Genomic DNA, 19,609 nt, shown 5'->3' with positions numbered 1-19,609 from the left:
CTAGACTCTGGTTTCCAGCATCTGCAGTCATAGTAAGTTAATTAGGTTAAAAACAATGTCTAATATATTTTACTTTTATTTGCCAAGTGACTGTAACGAACATGAATGTCATGTTTATCTATCTATTCTTTTTTTCCCTGTATCCTTTTCTTCACTGAGTCAATCAATACTCAATGTGGAACTGTAAATGTATTCAGTTGGTCCCAATTCATTTTGCATGTGCACTTCATAATTAAATAGGCCTCTGAATAAAAACAGAAGTAATGGAAAGCTTATGAAAGAGGTTTTAAGTTACTGCTCACAAAGTTAAAATGTAATTTGCTCAGATTTCTTGCTGTTTTAGGAATTAAACTGAAGCAATCTAAACCAAGGGAGGAGGAATTTTGTGCTGGGCCTGTTTCAGACAGAATGCTGTCAGGAAATAGTACATTATCAAAGAACAGAAGAACAAAACAAAACAAAAAAAAATCCTTCTCTTGGGAAGCTTTGCTAGATTGGATCTGCTATATCACATAGTTTAATCATTCCCAAGTGTTAAGGTTGCCCTCCTACAATATTGGGATAGTCCCAATTCATGGCACTTACCTGTTTGGAGTGTGGGATCGTCAAGTTAAGACTGTTCGTAGAGATGCTCATTATGATGTTCATTCCTGAAAACTGAAGGTTACTCTTCCCCAAGATTGTAGACAACCCTTTACTGGGAGGCTGCAAGTTCAAATATGACCATAGTTACTTGTTTCCAAATCTTAAGGTAGAAAATGTGAACAGCATCAAAATGATCAATTTATCTTTTATATTCCAACTTCACTAGGTCACAATGGGGAAATATTGATAAGCCAAGCTCCATGATGGGGCTGAGGGAGAACAGAAGCACTCTCCTTACAATGAGGCTTTAAAATATCAGTGGTGCAACCTGAGGTACTAATCACATGTCCTCTTGATTTGGAATTATATCAAGGAAAACAAATTCAAGTATGTTCTAAAAGTCAGAAATGTTAACTAACCTGCATGATTTAAAACAGCCAAATTAAAACTCACTTTGTTTTAAAAAAACCTTGAGAAGTTCCAGTTTCAATTATGAAATTCTTGACTTCCTGTAATTTCATCCCTCCTTCAAATCTATATAGATTTTTCAAATTTTGGTGTCACTCAGCAACCATATTTTGATTTGCCAAGCCTTCTCTTATACAGTTTTCAGCTTTAATGCTGACTTGGTTTGCACATTTGAAACTTCACATTGTTAAAATAATTGTTAAACTAAAGATTCTTTTTATAGTGGACTATGATAAATATTTTTAAAAAGCAGTGTGTTCACTCAACAGTTGAAATTGGTGCTCAGTTCCCAGTTAAAAAGAAACAAGACTGAGTTCTAAGAAACTTGGGCACTTCAGTTTTATCTCAGCTCTACAGCAGTTTTTGACCAAACATTTCAAAAGGAAAGTCTTTAAGATGCATTTGATAAACTGACTAGACCAAGGAACACCAGACTGAAAAAACACAAATGGAGGATGGAAAAGATTATAGGCAAGTAACAGATGCCAATTAGCCCACTCATTTCTGGAGTGTAAATTTCAAATTACAGTAATTGTATTTTGTTTCTTAATGCTCTAATTTAGGATTCATTTGAAATCTGTATTTGTTTAATTATAAAAGGATGAACAATGTGCGATACACCTCCTGCTCAGACTATTTACCTTTCTTCTTCTCATGGCCCCTTTTGCATCTGGAACAGCCTCACACACTCTGCTTATTGCTTCTCTGTGGAATGGAATTTACTGCAGTTATTGATATGTACTGTTCGTCACTGTTATTCTTTCAGTCAAGTAAAATTGCAGAAATTAGTTGGGTCAGAATATGAACAGTAAACTCATGGGACTCCAAGCAAATTATTCAGACAGAATCAAAAATATAACATCGAATATTGCAATAGATAAACAGAGCACTGGGCCCTTGAAGTTTACCTGTGTTTTATTTTCCACAAGTCTAATTTACTCTCACAGGCCTGCTCAACCCTATATCTCTGTATCAAATTGAGAGAATGGAAGGTTATGATGAGAACTGGTAAAAATCAGCAAATTGAGGTAACATTCTTCACTTTGAAGTCCAGATCATTTAGAAATAAAAACAGCCCCAACACGGATCCATATGGAACACTGCTCAGCCACATCTGAAAAATGTACCTAATTAACTTTTACTACCAATTATCCAGTAAAAGATTTATTTTATTGCTCATTAATATTACAATGTTTTCATACTTTGTCTGCATCTTCCTAGCTTCAGTTTTTGTTTTGGAAATGGTCTTCATTTTTTTTCTCTCTCCCATAAGCAATAAATGCTTAAGTGTTATTTGACATCCTTCCATTCTTTCAATACACTCTTTGGTCTCACCAGAAATTACTCGACTGTACCTTTCCCAAACTATTTCAATGCTTTCCATTGGTGATTTTTCATTTTATCCACCAATTATTTTCCTTCCAATTAATGTAAACAGGGCAGTTATCTCTATTTCATTATAGTTTACTTTGTTCCAGTCATGGTCTGACAACTATTCTTCGGAATCGTTTATCAGGGAGGACGACACCTGGTGTATTACTTGCTTAACAACAAATCGTTGTTTTCCTTTCCAAAAAGGTGCTGAAATGACATCTGACTTGTATCTCATCAATGGTCATCAAACTGAAACTTTAACTAAATTTCTCGCTCCACAGATGCAGCTTGAACCATTGTGTTGCCAGCACTTTTTCCCTTTTATTAAAAACAGCAGCAATGGGAAATGATTGAATATAAAAACGTACGTGGAAAGAAATACTGTAAATATGTACCAGAATATTTTATAAGAAAGGAGGTATTAAAGAATATACCAAAAATCTACAAAATGCACACATTAAATCTTTCAGGTATATTTCAGACTATGTACTTGAAATACATTTAGCAGGACACAAAGTTTTACAACATACGGTACTTAGGCTGGGACGTGTTCCGGGCATATGAAGGAACAACACATAACTGAACACAGTGATTCATGCCCATACAGGGGTGAGAATTGAAACAATCTTTCATTGAGAATTTCAAACAAACATTAACCAGAAAGAGAGAGAGAGAGAGAGAGAGAGAGAGAGACAGACAGACAGACAGACAGACAGAAAAATAAAATCGGTTTTGGGACACTGACATAAAAGAGTCAATGTCAGGGTGAAAGGGAAGGCTGTTAGGTATAGGCAATGCTGGATGACTAAAGAAATTGAGGGTTTATTTAAGAAAAAGAAGGAAGCATATGTCAGGTATAGACAGGATAGATAGAGTGAATCCCATGAATAGGAAGGGTTTGGAGGGATATGGGCCGGGTGCTGGTAGGTGGGACTAGATTGGGTTGGGATATCTGGTCGACATGGACAGGTTGGACTGAAGGGTCGGTTTCCATGCTGTATGACTCTATGACTTTGAATGGCAAACATTCCACAGTTACCTAGTTATTCCTAAACCTGTTATGACTCTCCTGTTCTTGGGCTACAAAGTTAATACTACATGCAATGGTTGTGTGTCCTTTTGTTAAACACATCCTCCAAATATAATATTTGTGACAAAACACTTTTCTTACCAAGTTACAAATCACACAACACAGCTTATAGTCCAACAGGTTTATTTGGAAGCACTAGCTTTCAGAGCACTGCTCCTTCATATACCAACATATTCCTCTCAATCACCAATTTATTTATTAGCAAAGCTCTCATGATTTCAAACCAATTGGAAGGCGTCATATGTCTGTATCTGCGTTTCAACTTTAATCCTGTTGGTCTCCCAGTTTTAATTATAGACCAAAATCGTAGGTTACACTAGGGATTTTTATGCAATTTCTTGGAGTTGCAAGAATTGGTAAGGCCAGCATTTGTTGCTGATCCCTTATTGCATTTATATTCAGAATATTAATGCAGAAACTCTATCCAGTTATCAAAATCATGATTTACAGCTATTTCCTTTCACATACTGCATACTTACCAGATCTTAGGTGCAGCAGAGATGGGTGCAGAAGGGAGAGCTTTGGATCATTGGGAGATAAGGACTACTCATGGGGAAGATGGGACCTAAATATGCTGATGAAAACAAAAAGAAAAAGCTGGAAATCACAGCAGGTTGTGTAGCATCCGTGGAGTGAGAAAAAGCTAAAGTTAGGAGTCTAGGTGACACTTTAATCAAAGCTAATGTGAAGATTGTTAACTTGTTCTCTCTCCACAGTGCTGCCTGACTGCTGTGATATCTAGCATGTGTTGTTTTCAGTACAGATTCCAGCATCTGCAGTAATTTATTCCAAAAGATGCTGATGGTTTGGCTCTTAACAGAGCCAGGACCAATTACCTTGTGCATTTGCTAGTGCTGTTGGGAGGATTTAAGTTAACTTGATTGATAATCAGGATGTTGCAATAGTTTGGAGAAACAGGGTACACATTAGGATTAGGAGAAACACAAGGCACTAAAGTAAGTATGAATAAGGAGTTGAGCAGAGTCAGAGTAAAATAGGATACAAATTTGCATAATTGTACACATGCATAGTAAAGCTAAATACAGTAAATATAGTTGGTGAGCTGCAGGTAAACCAGATGGCATTGTGATGTGGCAAAACCAGAGACCCAAGTCAAAATAAAAGGGCGGAACTAGATGCTAGTTATACCTGAATATAAGGTGGTATTCAGGAAAGTGAAGAAAGCATTACAATATTATTTAAAGACTATTACAGAGCGTGAAGAACAGACACTTTCTGGTTAGAATTAACTAAATTTAAAAGGTGGTATAACTCTACTGGGTGTATTCTACAAAGCACCAACTATTGAGACAGATGTAGAAGAACATTTGAGAGTTGCAGAAACTACAACTTTATAACTTTAATTATCCTAATATAGATTGTAAAGGGCATGGTCAGAATGAAGAATTTTTGAAACGTGCAAGGATGAAGTTTTCTTGATCAGTATGTTTCCAGCTCAACAGGAAAGGTGCTGTTGCTGGATCTGGTTCTGGAGAATGAGATGAAACAAGCATGAATAGTAGAACAATTAGGGAACAGTGATAACAGAATCATTTTGCTTAATTTAGTTATGAAAAATGACAAGGAAGAAACTAAAAAGATATATATTCAGAAAAGAGCTAATTTTAGTGTAACGACTGCAGATTTAGCCCAGGTAAACTAGAATCAATGACTGGCAGGCAAGTGCCTCACTGTAGCATGGTGGAAATCAAATGTTCCTATTTCTGGAGTTATCATAAAAGTATGCAAAACTCCTGTCTGTCTCGGTTAACAAAAGTGAGGATCCAGGTTTCTGCACTCAACAAGAATCAATATTTATTATAAATAGATTCTAACTATAGGTAAACAACTACAAACTGGCAACATGCAACTCTTTTGGGTAAAACTCTTTATAAATTCCACATATGCACACATACATACAAACAAAGCAAAGATGTTGATGTTATAAGTGGAAGGGAAATCCGAGAAGGCAGCTCAATGGTCCTTGTCCACAGGACTCATGAGATGATGGTTTTGGCTTGCCATGACTTACTGTTCCTCAATCTTCCCTCTGTAGGTGCTTTCACTTGCTTAGGGGGCACAGAGCAAATGGTTCACAAATTATGATGTCTCTGATTAGTAATTAAGTGCAACAGCATACAGCAGCTGGTGTGGGAATATAAACTGGCTTTCTTCAGGCTTTGACTGGTTATTGCTGCACAGAAAAGGGCACCATATTACCAACCAGAGGTCAGAGAGATGTACAGCAAGGAAACAGATCCTTCGGTCTACTTGTCCATACCAACCAGATAGCCCAACCCAATCCAGTCCCACCTGTCAGCACCCGGCCCATCCCTCCAAACCCTTCCTATTCATATACCCATCCAGATGCCTTTTAAATATTGCAATTGTCCCAGCCTCCACCACTTCCTCTAGCAGCTCATTCCATACATGTACCACCCTCTGCATGAAAAAGTTGCCCCTTAGGTCTCTTATATAGATCTTTCCCCTCTCACCCTAAACCCATGCCCTCTAGTTCTGGATTCTCCACCCCAGGGAACAGACCTTGAATATTTACCCTATCCATGTCCCTCATGATTTTATAAACCTCTATAAGTTCACCCCTCAGCTTCCGATGCTCCAGGGAAAACAGCCCCAGCCTATTAAATCTCTCCCTATAGCTCAAATCCTCCAACCCTGGCAACATCCTTATAAATCTTTTCTGAACCCTTTCAAATTTCACAACATCTTTCCAATAGGAAGGCGACCACAATTGCACGCAATATTCTAAAAGTGGCCTAACCAATGTCCTGTACAATCGCAACATGCTCCCCCAACTCCCATACTCTATACTCTGACCAATAAAGGAAAGCATACCAAACGCCTTCTTCACTATCCTATCTACCTACGACTCCACTTTCAAGGAGCTATGAACCTGCAGTCCAAGGTCTCTTTGTTCAGCAATACTCCCTAGGACCTTACCATTAAGTGTATAAGTCCTGCTAAGATTTGCTTGCCCAAAATGCAACACCTCACATTTATCTAAATTAAACTCCATCTGCCACTTCTCAGCCCATTGGCCCAAGGGCTTCTCGCCTGTTCACACCTTCATCTTGTTCAGCTACTAGTGAGCCACACAATTGTTGGCAGGTAGATTAACTATTCAATTCCACAGAATCACCAGCTAGTTGTCAGCTAAATTTAATTTTATGCACACCACCCAGTGCCAGTCCATCTGCAATAACTTGTCCCTACTGCTTGAACAAGCAACAAAGTAAACGACACACTGAATAAATCCAAGTAGCTTGTTTTTCTTTAAAATTCTTCTACAATTCTTAATTTTTAAAACAGCTGTTTTCCTATCTCAGTCCACAGAAATACAGAAAAATAAAAAGATGCAGTCTTTACAACCACACAAAACAATGGGTTGTCTATATAGAATTAATTCAAACAGAGTCAAGGTGCATTCCTATGAATGGAAAAGAGAAGGTAGTTAACACCACAGCTCCCTGGATAACAAAGGATTGAGAGTAAAGTATTAAAAAGTTGCCTATCACAGATATCAGGTTGATAATACAAGCGAGAATGAGGCTGAATACAGAAAGTTCAGTGAGAAAATTAAGAAACAAAAAAAGCAAAGAGAAGAGGAGACTGGCAGCTAACAAAATGGAATCTAAAAGTCTTCTAAAGGCATATAGGCAGTAGAAGGGCTGTAAGAGGAATGGGATTAAAGATTTAAAAAAGGATACCAATGTATAAAGGCAGGAAGCATGGCTGAAGTGCTAAAGTTATACTTTGCATCTGTATTTATCAAAGAAAATGTTGTCCAAGTCATAGTGAAAGAAGAGATAGGAGATAATTGAGGTACTGAAAAAAACTGGCCGTATTTAAAGGTTTTAAGAGAAAGGTGCTAAGTCACCAGGACCACATGGGATGCAAGTAAAAGGTACAGATAGAACCAGGCGTGAAAATTGCCTTAGCACTGGCCATAACTTTTCCAATACTCCTTTGATACAAGACTGGAGAATTTCAAGAGATGTACTTTTGTTTGAAATAAAATAATGCTAAGAATAAATGCAGCAACCAAATGTCTGTCAATTTAAACTTGATTGTGATAAATCTTTTAGAAACAATAATCTGAATAGACCCTACACACATTCACTTGGACGAGTGTACATTAATTCAGGAAATCCAGCGCAGACTGGATAAAGGCAAATTTTGTTTAACTAATTTTCTGATGAAGTAGCAGAGTGTGTTGATGAGGACAACACAGTTGATGCAGTAACAACTTCCAAAAGATGTTGATAAAGTCCCAGATAATGCTCTTTGCCTTGTGGGTTTATGCCCACATCTGCGAGTTTGGGTTAAAGATAGTCTGGTTAAGGAGAAGGCAAGGTTTGTAACTGTCTTCAGGCCACAGCTTCTTTAAAACACTGGTTATTGTATTTTAAGATTCAATACTACAATACATGGTATTCAAAAATATATCAGGCTGTAACCTTATTTTCCATAAGATCTACCACCTAACGATAGTCTGAGTACTCCATGTGCTTCTCTGGGCATGTTTCACATGGCAATACTTCAGGCTTTTGCCTTGCTCGGACTTTCTCTCTCTCTCAATTCTGTCCAGAAAGTGCTTTTTATGTGCAATGAGAAGCAACTAATCACAAGGTAGCTCCAGAGTCTGAAAGTCTTTATTTACAAAACAATGGCTTGACAGCAAAGTTGAAGCTCATGGAATGTAAGGGATAGTGGTAGCACAGAGATAAAGTTTCCTGTCACTCAGCCAACAGAACACTGGTTGATCTTTCAGAGCGGAGAAAGGATAGACTTTAAGATGACATGGAGAGGTTACTAAATGAGTGGGCATAACGGTTGGTGAAACTCAATTTAAAGAAGCTTGTAAGTGTACACATTTGTAGCAGAATGAGGGGGGGGGCAATATCAAATAAAAGGTGCAAATCCAAAAGGGGGTGTGAAAACAAAGGGACTGAGATGAATCTATGCAGAAATCATTGACGTTGACAGCATTGAAGCTTTGAATATTGTTGGAACTGCACTTCTCCAGGCAAACGCAGAGCATTCCATCACACTCCTAACTTGTACCTTGTAGATGGCAGACAGGCTTTGGGGAGTCAGAAGGTGAGATACTCGCCACAGTATTTCTAGCCTCTGACCTGCTCTTGTAGCCACTGATTTATATGGGGAGTCCAATTGATCTTCTGGTCCATGGTAACCCCCAGGATGTTGATAGTTTGGGATTCAGCAATGGTAGTGCCATTGAACATCAAGCAGTGATATTTAGATAACTCATTGCCTGGCAATTGTGTGGTATAAAAGTCAGTTTTCATTCATCAGCCTAAGCCTAGATATTGTCCAGGTCTTGCTGCATATGGGCATAGACTGCTTCAGCATCAGAGTCACCACAACTGATACTGAATGTTATGCAATCATCAGCGAACATCCCCACTTCTGACCCTAAGATGAGGGAAAGTCATTGATGAAGTAGCTGTAAATTGTTAAGCCTAGAATACCACCTTGAGGAACTCTTGCAGAGATGTCCTGGAGTTGAGCCGACTGGCCTCCAACAACCACAACCATCTTCCTTTGTGCTGGGACTAACTTCAACCAGTAGAACATACACCCACCCTATTCCCTTCGATTCCAGCTTTGCTAGGGGTCGTTGATATCACATTTATTCAAAAATGACACTTGTCATGGGCAGTCACTGCCACCTCTAGAAAATAGCTCTGTGTCCATGTTTGAACCAAGGCTGCAATTAGATCAGGAGCTGAGTGTCCCTGATAGAACCGAAATGGAGTGTCAGTGAGCAGGTTATTGTGAAGCAAATGCTGTAAATACTACTCAATTCAACAGAAACAATGGTGACATGAAACAAACTTGTTTTTTTTTTCTTTTTTCCCTCATGCAGCAAGCAGTTAGGATCTGGAATTCAATGCATGAGTGTGGAGGAGACAGACTGAATCGCTGCTTTCAAGAAGACAATCTGAAGATAAAAGTATGTGCAAGGGGACATAGAAAAATAGTTAGGCCTTAGCACTGAATTGCTCTTGAAAAGACCCAATAAGGACATGAAAGGCTAAAAGACAATCTTTTTTGCTCTAAAATTTTGATTATTCCAAGTGTATATTCTTTAAATAAAAGGTGAATATTGGTTTTGGTCTAAAATCCCCATGAAACCTCAAAACTTTTAAATTTATATTTTGTTTCATTAAAATTGTACAGTATAAGCTGACATTTTCTGTAGAAGAACCAACATAGTTTTGTTAAAGGGAGGTTATGTCTGACCAAGTTGATTCAATATTTTTAAAGATGTAACAAGCTGTGGAGATGAGAGCAATGCATTTGACACAGTTTACTTGGACATCAGAGAGACCTTTGATAAGGTCCTGCATGTGAGATTGATTGAAAAGTTAAGAGCTTACGGGATCCAAGGAAATTTGGCAAATTGGATACAGAAGCCCAGCATGGACTTCCAGCCTCAAGATAAAGCGGAATGCGGACTCGAGTTGCTCCAACTGCTTTTATTTCTCCCCTGCCTCTTTTTGTTTGCTTTAGAAGGATTGTAATGCTGAACTTTTAAACGTTACTCCTTTATCTTTCTAATTTATACCTAAGATTTTGTACCTAGGTACTTTTGCACCTAAGAAGTGCCAGAAATGGCAACTATGTATGCTTTTCACTGTAATCATGTATCCCTGTACTTGAGTGTATGTGACAATAAAACTAACTCTAGTTCTAATTCTAAGAATTGCTTCCTGCCACTCAGACAAAGAATGATCAAAGATGTTTTGTGATCAGATGCCGGTGTCTAGTTGGGTTCCGCGGAGATCAGTGCTGAGACCCTTGCTGTTTGAGAGTTATACAAACAATCTAGATTTGAATTCAAGAGAGTTGATCAGTAAGTTTGCAGATGATATACAAATTGGTGTGGTGGTAAATAGTGAGGAGGATAAACTTAGATTACAGGAAGATATCAATAAATTGGTCGGATGGGCTGATCAGTGGCAAATGACATTCAAAACAGATAAGTTTGGAGGTGATGCATCTAGGCAAGACAAACCCGACAAGGTACTACATGACGAATGGTAGTGAGTGTGCAACTATCTTTAGGGACTGGTGGACAGGTAGATAAAGTGATTAAGACAGAATATGAGTTACTTAACTCTCTGGCTCAACTAGCAAAGGCAAGAGTAGGAAGGCGATGCTGGATCTTTATTAAAAAAATGGTTAGACCCCAGGTAGAGGAGAGTATTGTGTGCAGTTCTGGAATCCCCATAATAGAAAGGATGTGATAGCACTGGAGAGGCTATAGAGAAGATGTTGCCAGGGCTGGAGAGTTTTAGTTAGTACAGAGATTGGATAGCCTGAGGTGGTTTACCTTGGATCAGAGGAGATGGGGGGGAAACATGTTTGAGATGTACAAAACTATACAGGGACATAGATAGGAAACTCTTGGTGGACATATCAATGACAGGGGGGAGGGCCAGACATAGATTTAAGGTGGTGGTTTGGGGAAGAGAGAAGGTAGCTTTAGAGGAGATGTGAAGAAGTTTTATTTTCACCTAGAGGATGGTGGAAGTCTTTAACTCACTGCCTGGAAGGGTGGCAGAGTCAGAAACCATCATAACATTTAAGCAGCACTTAGATGCACACTTCTGATGCCAAGACACAAGACTAATCAATCAAAATGCTGGAAAATGTGATTGGAATAGTTAGGGTTTTTTTGAGAAGTGCAAACTTGATGGGCCATAGGGCCATTTTTTTTGTGATGTAAGACCTCTGATTCTATAATTTCTCAATATGACTCTCTGTTCAAAGTTGGGTCTGGAATTTGCTGATCCTTTAAAAACAAACTTTCATAATGCAAATTCAGTGTAATCACAATCAGAGGTTCAACGTTTAAACAGCAGGGGTAATTGAGCAACATTGCGCTTGATATTTAATAACAGAGTCACTAATGATCCTCACAATGTGGGCCCAACATACTTAGGCTGAGAGCCCAGCTGTAGACAATATCACATTTGCACATGGGTGTTAGTGAATAGATGTGGTGACTGATATTTTAGACTCTCAGATTCCATGGAACCATTTCTCTTTCCTCCTGGTAATGAGAATTTCCATCAGGAAGATGGACATAGACACAAGAACCTTATGCAAGATTAAGGCTCATACTATTGACTTCTTAAAGATGGTTGCAATTTTGTCATTTAAATTTCTGACCATTCACAGGTAGACTCCTAGGTAGATTGGCAAAGCACCTTTCTTAAACATGCGTTGGCAGCAAATTTGGATGTCTTCCCATTTAGGAAAGGAACAACCTCACTCCCAGAAACTGAAGCTATGCATTTCTGCAGTTCCAACAGTAGATTGAGTCTTCAGAGATTGAATTCACTATACAGAATGTGCATTTCTATTTGCAGTAATCTGGTCACTTTTTTCCCCCAAAATTGGGAATCAGCTACTTTGTACAATGTGTGGTCACTAATATTGACCGAATCACTCAAAAACTTTGAAGTGATGGTCTACCTATTAATATATTCAGGTTTTATTGTCCAAATAATGATTCACTTATTTTTATGCTTGGTTTCAATTATTGCTCAGATATTTGTGTATAGGAGTTGGAACATCATGTTGAGGTGGGGCCTATTCTGGATTACTGTGTACTCTTCTGGTCACCCTGCTACAGAAATGATATTATTAAATTGGAGGGTGTTCTGAAAAGATTTACCAGGATATTGACGAGAATGGAAGGTTTGAGTTATAAAGATAGGCTGGGACTTTTTTCACTGGAGCATTGGAGATTGAGTGGTGTTTTAAACCTTATAGGTGGTGTTTAAAATCATGAGGAGCACATAATAACAAGGGTCTTTTCCCTAGGGTGGGTGAGTTCAAAACTAGGGGGCATATTTGTAAGGCGAGAGGAGAAAGATTTAAAAAAGGACAGAAGGGGCAACTAGAGTGGTTCAAACGTGGAATGAACTGCCAGAGGAAATGGTGGATGCAGGTTCTGTTATGCCATTTAAAAGATATTTCCCTCTAAATGTTTTTGGGACTAGTTGTGTTTGGGAACATGATCGGTGTGGACTAGTTGGACAGAACAGTTTGTTTCCATGCTATGTGACTATCAAAAAAAACTCAGTTTCTTTCTTTGCATCATGCTCTGATCAAATGAGCAGCAGAGAAACAGACATGTAGCATGAACAGTCAGAAAACTATTGTTTGTGAAAAGTGAAGTGTCCACAATAATAAAACAAAAGCTACTTCACAATGATGCAGTATTATTTGAGATCAATCATCTACAAATCTAAATTTCATATCTGCACCAATCCTATCTTTGTCCAGATTAAAAGCAATTTTTGTATGAATTTTCAGCAGTCAATTGAATAATAATACCTCTCATCTTCTATCAATTGCTAATAATTCATAAAAAGGAATCACATACTCTGCTGTAAGTTAAAACTTAGAAGAATGAGTCTTTAGTAATCTGTATTATGATCACAAATATACCAATTAACTAAAATGGAAATGATGGCCATTATACCTTCATGTAAATTGGGGGGGGGGAAATCAATAACAAATTTCCTCCATCCTTCAGTTCTCTTCTGAATATCACCCAGCCTGGGTCAGAGCTACTGATCCAGCAACAGCTCATTAATAGAAACTGATGAAAGTAGACTGAAATACTCCTACATCTCCTCTCAATCTTCTTGAAACTCCAGCATAACTAATCGCTACCAAATCATGACCCTGAGCATTCATTGTACAACGGAAGCAATTTTCAATTTAACAATTATGTGCTATTCCATTTGTAGCAGTAGCTTCTTCTGGAGATATGCAATAAGGTATCATCCATTTTTTCTTCACAATAAAATGCTAATATGCTACAGGCAATTAAAATTGAAAGCATTACTATACAAGGCACAATGCAAAGGCATTACTATAATGTATTTTATACATATGTATTTTAAATTCGACTTATACAAGTATTGCTTCAAATAATCTAACCATATTTTTGCACATTTCAAAAACAAAAACCTGTATTTATATAATGCCTTTGGTATAGCAAAACATTGAATTCCTTGCCAGGAATGTCATCAGATAAAATTTGCCACCGAACAAGGATATATAGAACTTGGTCAATGGGTGACGATATAAAGGAATTCATCTCAAAAGTAACTCGACAATAGAGACAGATTTTGGGACGGAAAAAAATAGGAGTTTATGGACTTGATAGCTGAAGGCACAGTGTGGTTAAATGTGAGTGTTAAATTAGAATTACACAGAAATCTCAGATGTTAAACTAAAACAAAGAAGTGCAGTTGCTGATGTGAAACATATAAAAACAGAAATTGCTGAAGAAATTCAGAAGGGTCACACGATTTGAAACATTAATAATTTTCTCTCCCATAGCTGTTGCCGCAACTGAGTTTCTCCACCAATTTCTGTTTTTATCTCAGATGCACTTGAAGGAAATTATGGCCAGAGAGAGAGAGGCGCAAGATCATAAAAAGTTCTGAAAATAAAGATGAAAATGTTAAAATTAAGGAGTTGCTCAAATGGGCACCAATGCAGGTCGGCAAGTACAGGGGTGGTGGCTGAACAAGACTTGGTACAAGTTAGGAAACATGGAGAGTTTTGCATAATCTAATTTATGCAAGGAACTATATGAAAGGCCAGCCAGGAGTGAATGGTATAGTTAAATCCTTAGAAGAGAAAGGCACTCATTTGGGTTTCTGCAACAGATGACCTGAGGCAGGAGTAATGTTGGAGGTTCTTAGAAGATGAAACTTGGCAGACTTAGTGATAGAAGCTCATTGGGAAGTCACACACTTATGAACAGTCTTGATAAGCCTGTTTCTGCAACAGATGACCTGAGGCAGGAGTAATGTTGGAGGTTCTAGCAGACTTAGTGATAGAAGCTCATTGGGAAGTCACACACTTACGAACAGTCTTGATAAGCCTCAGGCTGTTTCTTAGGAGAGGACTCTAATTGATGGCTACGATTGAAGACAGTTGTCTCCCAATAGTAACCTCAGTCCACAGCAATGAGTAAAATTATTGAATTCATTGTTTTAATGTATGGGATAATTGTTCTAACAACTGTTCATTTATTCTGGAGACAGGCTGAATGAATTGGAAATGGCAGATAAAAATCACAAGATTAAGATGACAGCCAGAAGACTATAAAGGCAAATAATATAAAGGCAAATAAAAAAAGGTCAATGTTGCATTGGGCAGAGTGGCATATCCTTGCACATGCCCACCTAGGGCTACCATTCCCCTCCAAACATGGCGTTGCAAAAAGTGGCCTTTTAGCATCCAGGGACTCCCAGTAGAGGGGTGCATCCATGGTACAACTCGCCAAGGGGTAATGGGCATCCCTCAAATAAATTTTGGAAATTTGCTTCAATCTTTTGGTGTATGGTGGGGGCGGGTCTCGTATCAATAAAAATCTTCTCAATTTGCGATTCAGACCACATTTTTGCCATGGATTCTTCCCTCAAAAGTAAAAAGGAACAAAAGGATAAATCCTACAATTTGACCTTCTCACATAGACCAGCACACATTTAGAATGGACAAAAAAAAAAACACGGTAACCAAACATGTTGCCTTCTTGTTCCCAAATTCTCACTCTGTACCAGTTGCATGAAGTTCTGCCCAGGGCCACTGAATTGTAAATGTCCCCACTTACTCTGCAGTATTCAAATAGTTGGAAGAAATGCCTATATTCCATAATTTACAACCCTCCCAAATTTGCAGGAACATGCTCAGCTTGGAAGAGATGGGACCTATGCACTAAGATTGCTTGACAACATTTTTCTGGAGCTGGTTCTCATTCTCCAGGATACCTTGCCAGTCCCATCTTTTCCACTGACACACATTTCATGCAGGTTTCCTCTCTCTCTCTCTCCCCTGAAAGAATCAACAAACAACCTTAAGGTAGGACCAGTTGAAAAAGACTTTTGTCTCCCCATTTTAGTGAAGTATTTAGTCAGAGATGTATAGCTGACCAGATATCCTGAAACTAACTTGTGCCATTTAGCCCATATCCCTCTAAACCCTACCTATTCATGTACCCATTCAGATGCCTTTTAAATGTTGTAATTGTACCAACGTCTACCACTTCCTCTGGCAGTTCATTCCATACACGCACCACCCTCTGAAAAAATTTGTCCCTTACGGTCCTTTTAAATCTTTCCCCTCACCTTAAACTTATGCCCTCTAGTTTTGGACTCCTCTATTATGGGATAAAATCTTGGGCTATTCACCTTATCCATGCCCCCTCATGATTTTATAAACCTCTACAAGGTCACCCCTCAGCTTGTGATGCTCCAGGGAAAACAGCCTGTTCAGCCCCTCCCTATAGCTCAAGCCCTCCAACCCTGGCAATATTCTTGTAAGTCTTTCCTGAACCCTTTCAGGTTTCACAACATCCTTCCTACAGCAGGGAGATCAGAACGGAACACAGTATTCCAAAAGTGGCCTAACCAATATCCTGTACAGCTGCAACATGACCTCCCAATTCCTATATTCAATGCACTGACCAATAAAGGCAAGCACATCAAATGCCTTCTTCACTATTTTGTCTACCTGTGACTCCACTTTCAAGGAATTATGAGCTTGCATGCAAAGGTCTCTTTGATCAGCAACACTATCCAAGACCTTACCATTAAGTGTATAAATCCTGTCCTATTTGTCTAACCAAAATGCAGCGCCTCACATTTATCAAAATTAAAGTCCATCTGCTACTCCTTGGCCCATTTGCCCATCTGATCAAGGTCCTGTTGTAATCTAAGACAACCACCTTCGCTGTCCACTACATCACCAGTTTTGGTCTCATCTTCAAACTTATTAACAATTCCTTCAGATTCACATCAAAATCGCCATATAAATGACAAAAAGCAGTGGACCAGCACCAGTCCTTGTGGCACACTGCTGGTCACAGGCCTCCAAGTCCAAAAAGCAAACCTCCAGCAACACCCTGTCTCCTACCTTTGAGCCAATTTTGCATCCAAACAGCTCTTCCTGTATTCCATGTGATTTAACCTTGCTAACTAGTCTACCATGTGGAACCTTGTTGAATGCCTTGCTGAAGTCCATATAGATGACATCTATTGCTCTGCCTTTATCAATTTTCTATGTCACTTCTTCAAAAAACTCAATCGAGTTAGTGAGACAAGATTTCCCACACAAAGTTATGTTGACTATGTCTAATCAGTCCTTGCCTTTCCAAATGTGTGTAAATCCTGTCCTTCAAGATTCCCTTCAACAGCCTGCCTACCACTGACATAAGGCTCATCGGTCTATAGTTCCCTGGCTTTTCCTTACCACCATTCTTAAATTGTTAGCCAACCTCCAGTCTTCTGGCACCTCGTCTCTGCCTGTCGTGATACAGATATGTCACCTGGGGCCCAGCAATCACTTCCCTGGTTTCCCACAGAGCTCTGGGGTACAACTGGTCAGGTGCTGGGATTTATCCACTTTTATGCTTTTCAAGACAAAGAGCACTTCCTCCTTTGTAATATGGACACTTTTCAAGATATCACTATTTATTTTCCCAATCTTCCATATCCTTCTCCACAGTAAATTCTGATGCAAAATACTTGTTTAGTATCTCACCCATCCCCCACAGTTCCATACATAGTCAATCACATTGACCTTTAAAGGGCCCTATTGTCTCCCTCATCACTCCCTTAATGTATTTATACAATTTCTTTGGATTCTCCTTAACCTCAATTACCAAATCTATGTTCCCTTTTGCCCTCCGGATTTCTCTCAAGTATACTCCTCAGGGGATTCACTTGATCCCTGACTCAAACCTCCTTTTTCTTGACCAGATCCTCAATTTTTCTAGTCATCCAGCAGTCCCTACAGGTACCAAACTTGTCCTTCACACCAACAGTAACATACAGAGTCTCTGGAATTCTAGGAACCTGAGAAATTTCCAAATAACAGCATCTTTTACTACCTTATAAGCTCACAGCGGAGCTATTACTTCAATTCAAAAGACCCAAGTCTATCGGACTTCCCATCTGAAATAAAGTTTGGTATGATGATTTTTGTTATTCTACAGCTGTCAATATTTTTGACATACTGATAAGATCTAAAATTAAAACTGATGCAACTATCTCACTTGTCATTTCTTTTTAAGAGCCCAGGATGAAGTCCTTTGGGACTGGGGCTATTAATCCGCAGCTCCAACTATTTACTCAGTACCATTTCTCTGGTGATTGGGATTTTTCCCCCCGAGTTGCTCCCTCCCATTTCTTAATTTATTGCTGTGTTGGGATGTTACTTGCATCCTCCACAGTGAACGTAGAAATATCAATTCCATTCATCTGCCATTATTCATTCTCCGATCTGGCTTTTACCAGCCCAATATTCACTTTGCTAACTTTTCTTTAAATATTCATAGAAACTCTTATTATCTTTAGTTATTTTTCTGGCCAGCTTTCTCTCATTCTGTAATTCTTCAGTTAAAACTTAGATTCTGGACCATAGCTTAGTTTAGCCTGTTTTTTCCATTTGTTTAAAAATGTTTTGTTCACAATAAATGCGTTATATTTGAGTTTTATTAAATAAATAAGAAATCTGGTGAAAGTCTCTTAATCTAGGAAGCAGTAATGAAGGGAATCAACTTAGTCATTTTTGGGATTTAATTAAAATACTTTCACTAAAAATACAGCTCATGGATTTGTAACCAGAATATTCCTCCCAAAGTGATACAACATGCATACTCTTAAGAGACAAATGCAGAACTCCTCTAGAAGAAACAGTTGACTCAATGAACAAGAGGAGAAATATTTCAAGTGTTCTCAGGATGGCCAACTTACAAGGTATCTCCAGAGATTGAAAACAAATACAGAATTTGTGGCAGAAACTAGCACAGTCATGCCCCAGTACTTTATGAGCTTTCAGTCAATACTTTGTAAACTGAGACACAAGCAGACCATTAAAATGGTTGCCCTAAATCATGTGATCCTAGGTCTTTGAAGTACAGATAATCAAGTCTCAAGTAAAGATCATTCAAATTGGACATTCAGATCCATCAGAGATCTTATAAACGCTTTAAGAACTATAGAATTTCTAGGCTACTTGTCTATTTCATTCCAGACAAGAGAGAGGATATTGAATTTCAAATCTGTGGCAAATGGGGTGAATTCACTCCTATCAACATTCCATTATATTATAATGGCGTCCTCCATTCAAGGTGGATTGGATAAATCTAAGATGTTAAACAATATAGTGTTGGAATATACAAACACCACCCATGTTTGGAAAATTATTTTAAAAGGTCATTATGAGGGAGCCATGTTGTTGTCTACTTTTAAAGTCAACTACAAGCAGCTATGCACAGAGATTCATCAAAACCATCAAAGCAGCAAGTAAATGCACAAATCTGTTTAAGATCGTTGAAGTATATCCAAGTACTATGCAGATAATAATTCAGCTTGCAACCTAACATGAACTTAAAAAGTATGTAAATTTGATAAACCACATTTTGAGAAAGGAGAAATCGAAGCATATTAAGCAAAATGTTAGAATTATAGAATCCCTTCACTGTGGAAACAGGCCATTTGACCCAACAAGTCCACACCCACCCTCTGAAGAGTATCCCACTCAGACCCATTCTCCTACCTTATTACTTTACATTTCTCCTGACTAAGGCACCTAACCTAACATCCCTCAAAACTATGGCCAATTCACCTAACATGCACATCTTTGGACTTTGGGAGGAAACCGGAGCACCCAGAGGAAACCACGCAGACACAGGGAGAATGAGCAAACTCCACGCAATCACTCGAGATTCGATTAGAATGGAGGTCCCTGGTGCTGTGAGGCAGCAGTGCTAATCACTGATCCACCGTTCAAAGTTTGTGCGAAGATTTGTAGCTTGGGTGCTCGTTGTGGTGGTTCTGTTCGCCGAGCTGGAAGTTTTTGTTGCAAACGTTTCGTCCCCTGGCTAGGCGACATCATCAGTGCTTGGGAGCCTCCTGCAAAGCGCTTCTTTGATGTTTCCTCCGGTGTTTATAGTGGTCTGTCCCTGCCGCTTCCGGTTGTCAGTTTCAGCTGTCCGCTGTAGTGGTT

General features: G+C 38.7%; 1 protein-coding gene and 1 long non-coding RNA gene across 7 annotated transcripts in view; one reads left to right on the top strand and one right to left on the bottom strand.

Annotated features, from left to right (window-relative positions):
* LOC122541007 overlaps nt 1-9,892 on the top strand; it is a 48,329-nt gene extending 38,437 nt beyond the window's left edge. Inside the window, exon 3 of the long non-coding RNA XR_006309488.1 lies at nt 9,429-9,892. This is a non-coding gene — a long non-coding RNA (uncharacterized LOC122541007). The remainder of the gene's footprint in view (nt 1-9,428) is intronic.
* LOC122541005 (SHC-transforming protein 1-like) overlaps nt 1-19,609 on the bottom strand; it is a 142,298-nt gene that overhangs the window by 30,977 nt on the left and 91,712 nt on the right. For all 6 annotated transcript variants that reach the window (XM_043677433.1, XM_043677430.1, XM_043677432.1 and 3 more), the window contains 2 exons: nt 1,695-1,758; nt 586-705 (listed from right to left, as the gene is read on the bottom strand). In XM_043677433.1, coding sequence (XP_043533368.1) covers nt 586-705; nt 1,695-1,758 — 184 coding nt within the window. The remainder of the gene's footprint in view (nt 1-585; nt 706-1,694; nt 1,759-19,609) is intronic.

This window comes from Chiloscyllium plagiosum, chromosome 36 (genome assembly GCF_004010195.1).
Source record: "Chiloscyllium plagiosum isolate BGI_BamShark_2017 chromosome 36, ASM401019v2, whole genome shotgun sequence".
NCBI lineage: Eukaryota > Metazoa > Chordata > Chondrichthyes > Orectolobiformes > Hemiscylliidae > Chiloscyllium > Chiloscyllium plagiosum.
The sequence above is the reverse complement of the archived record's forward strand: the minus strand, read 5'-3'. Positions and strand labels throughout refer to the sequence as shown.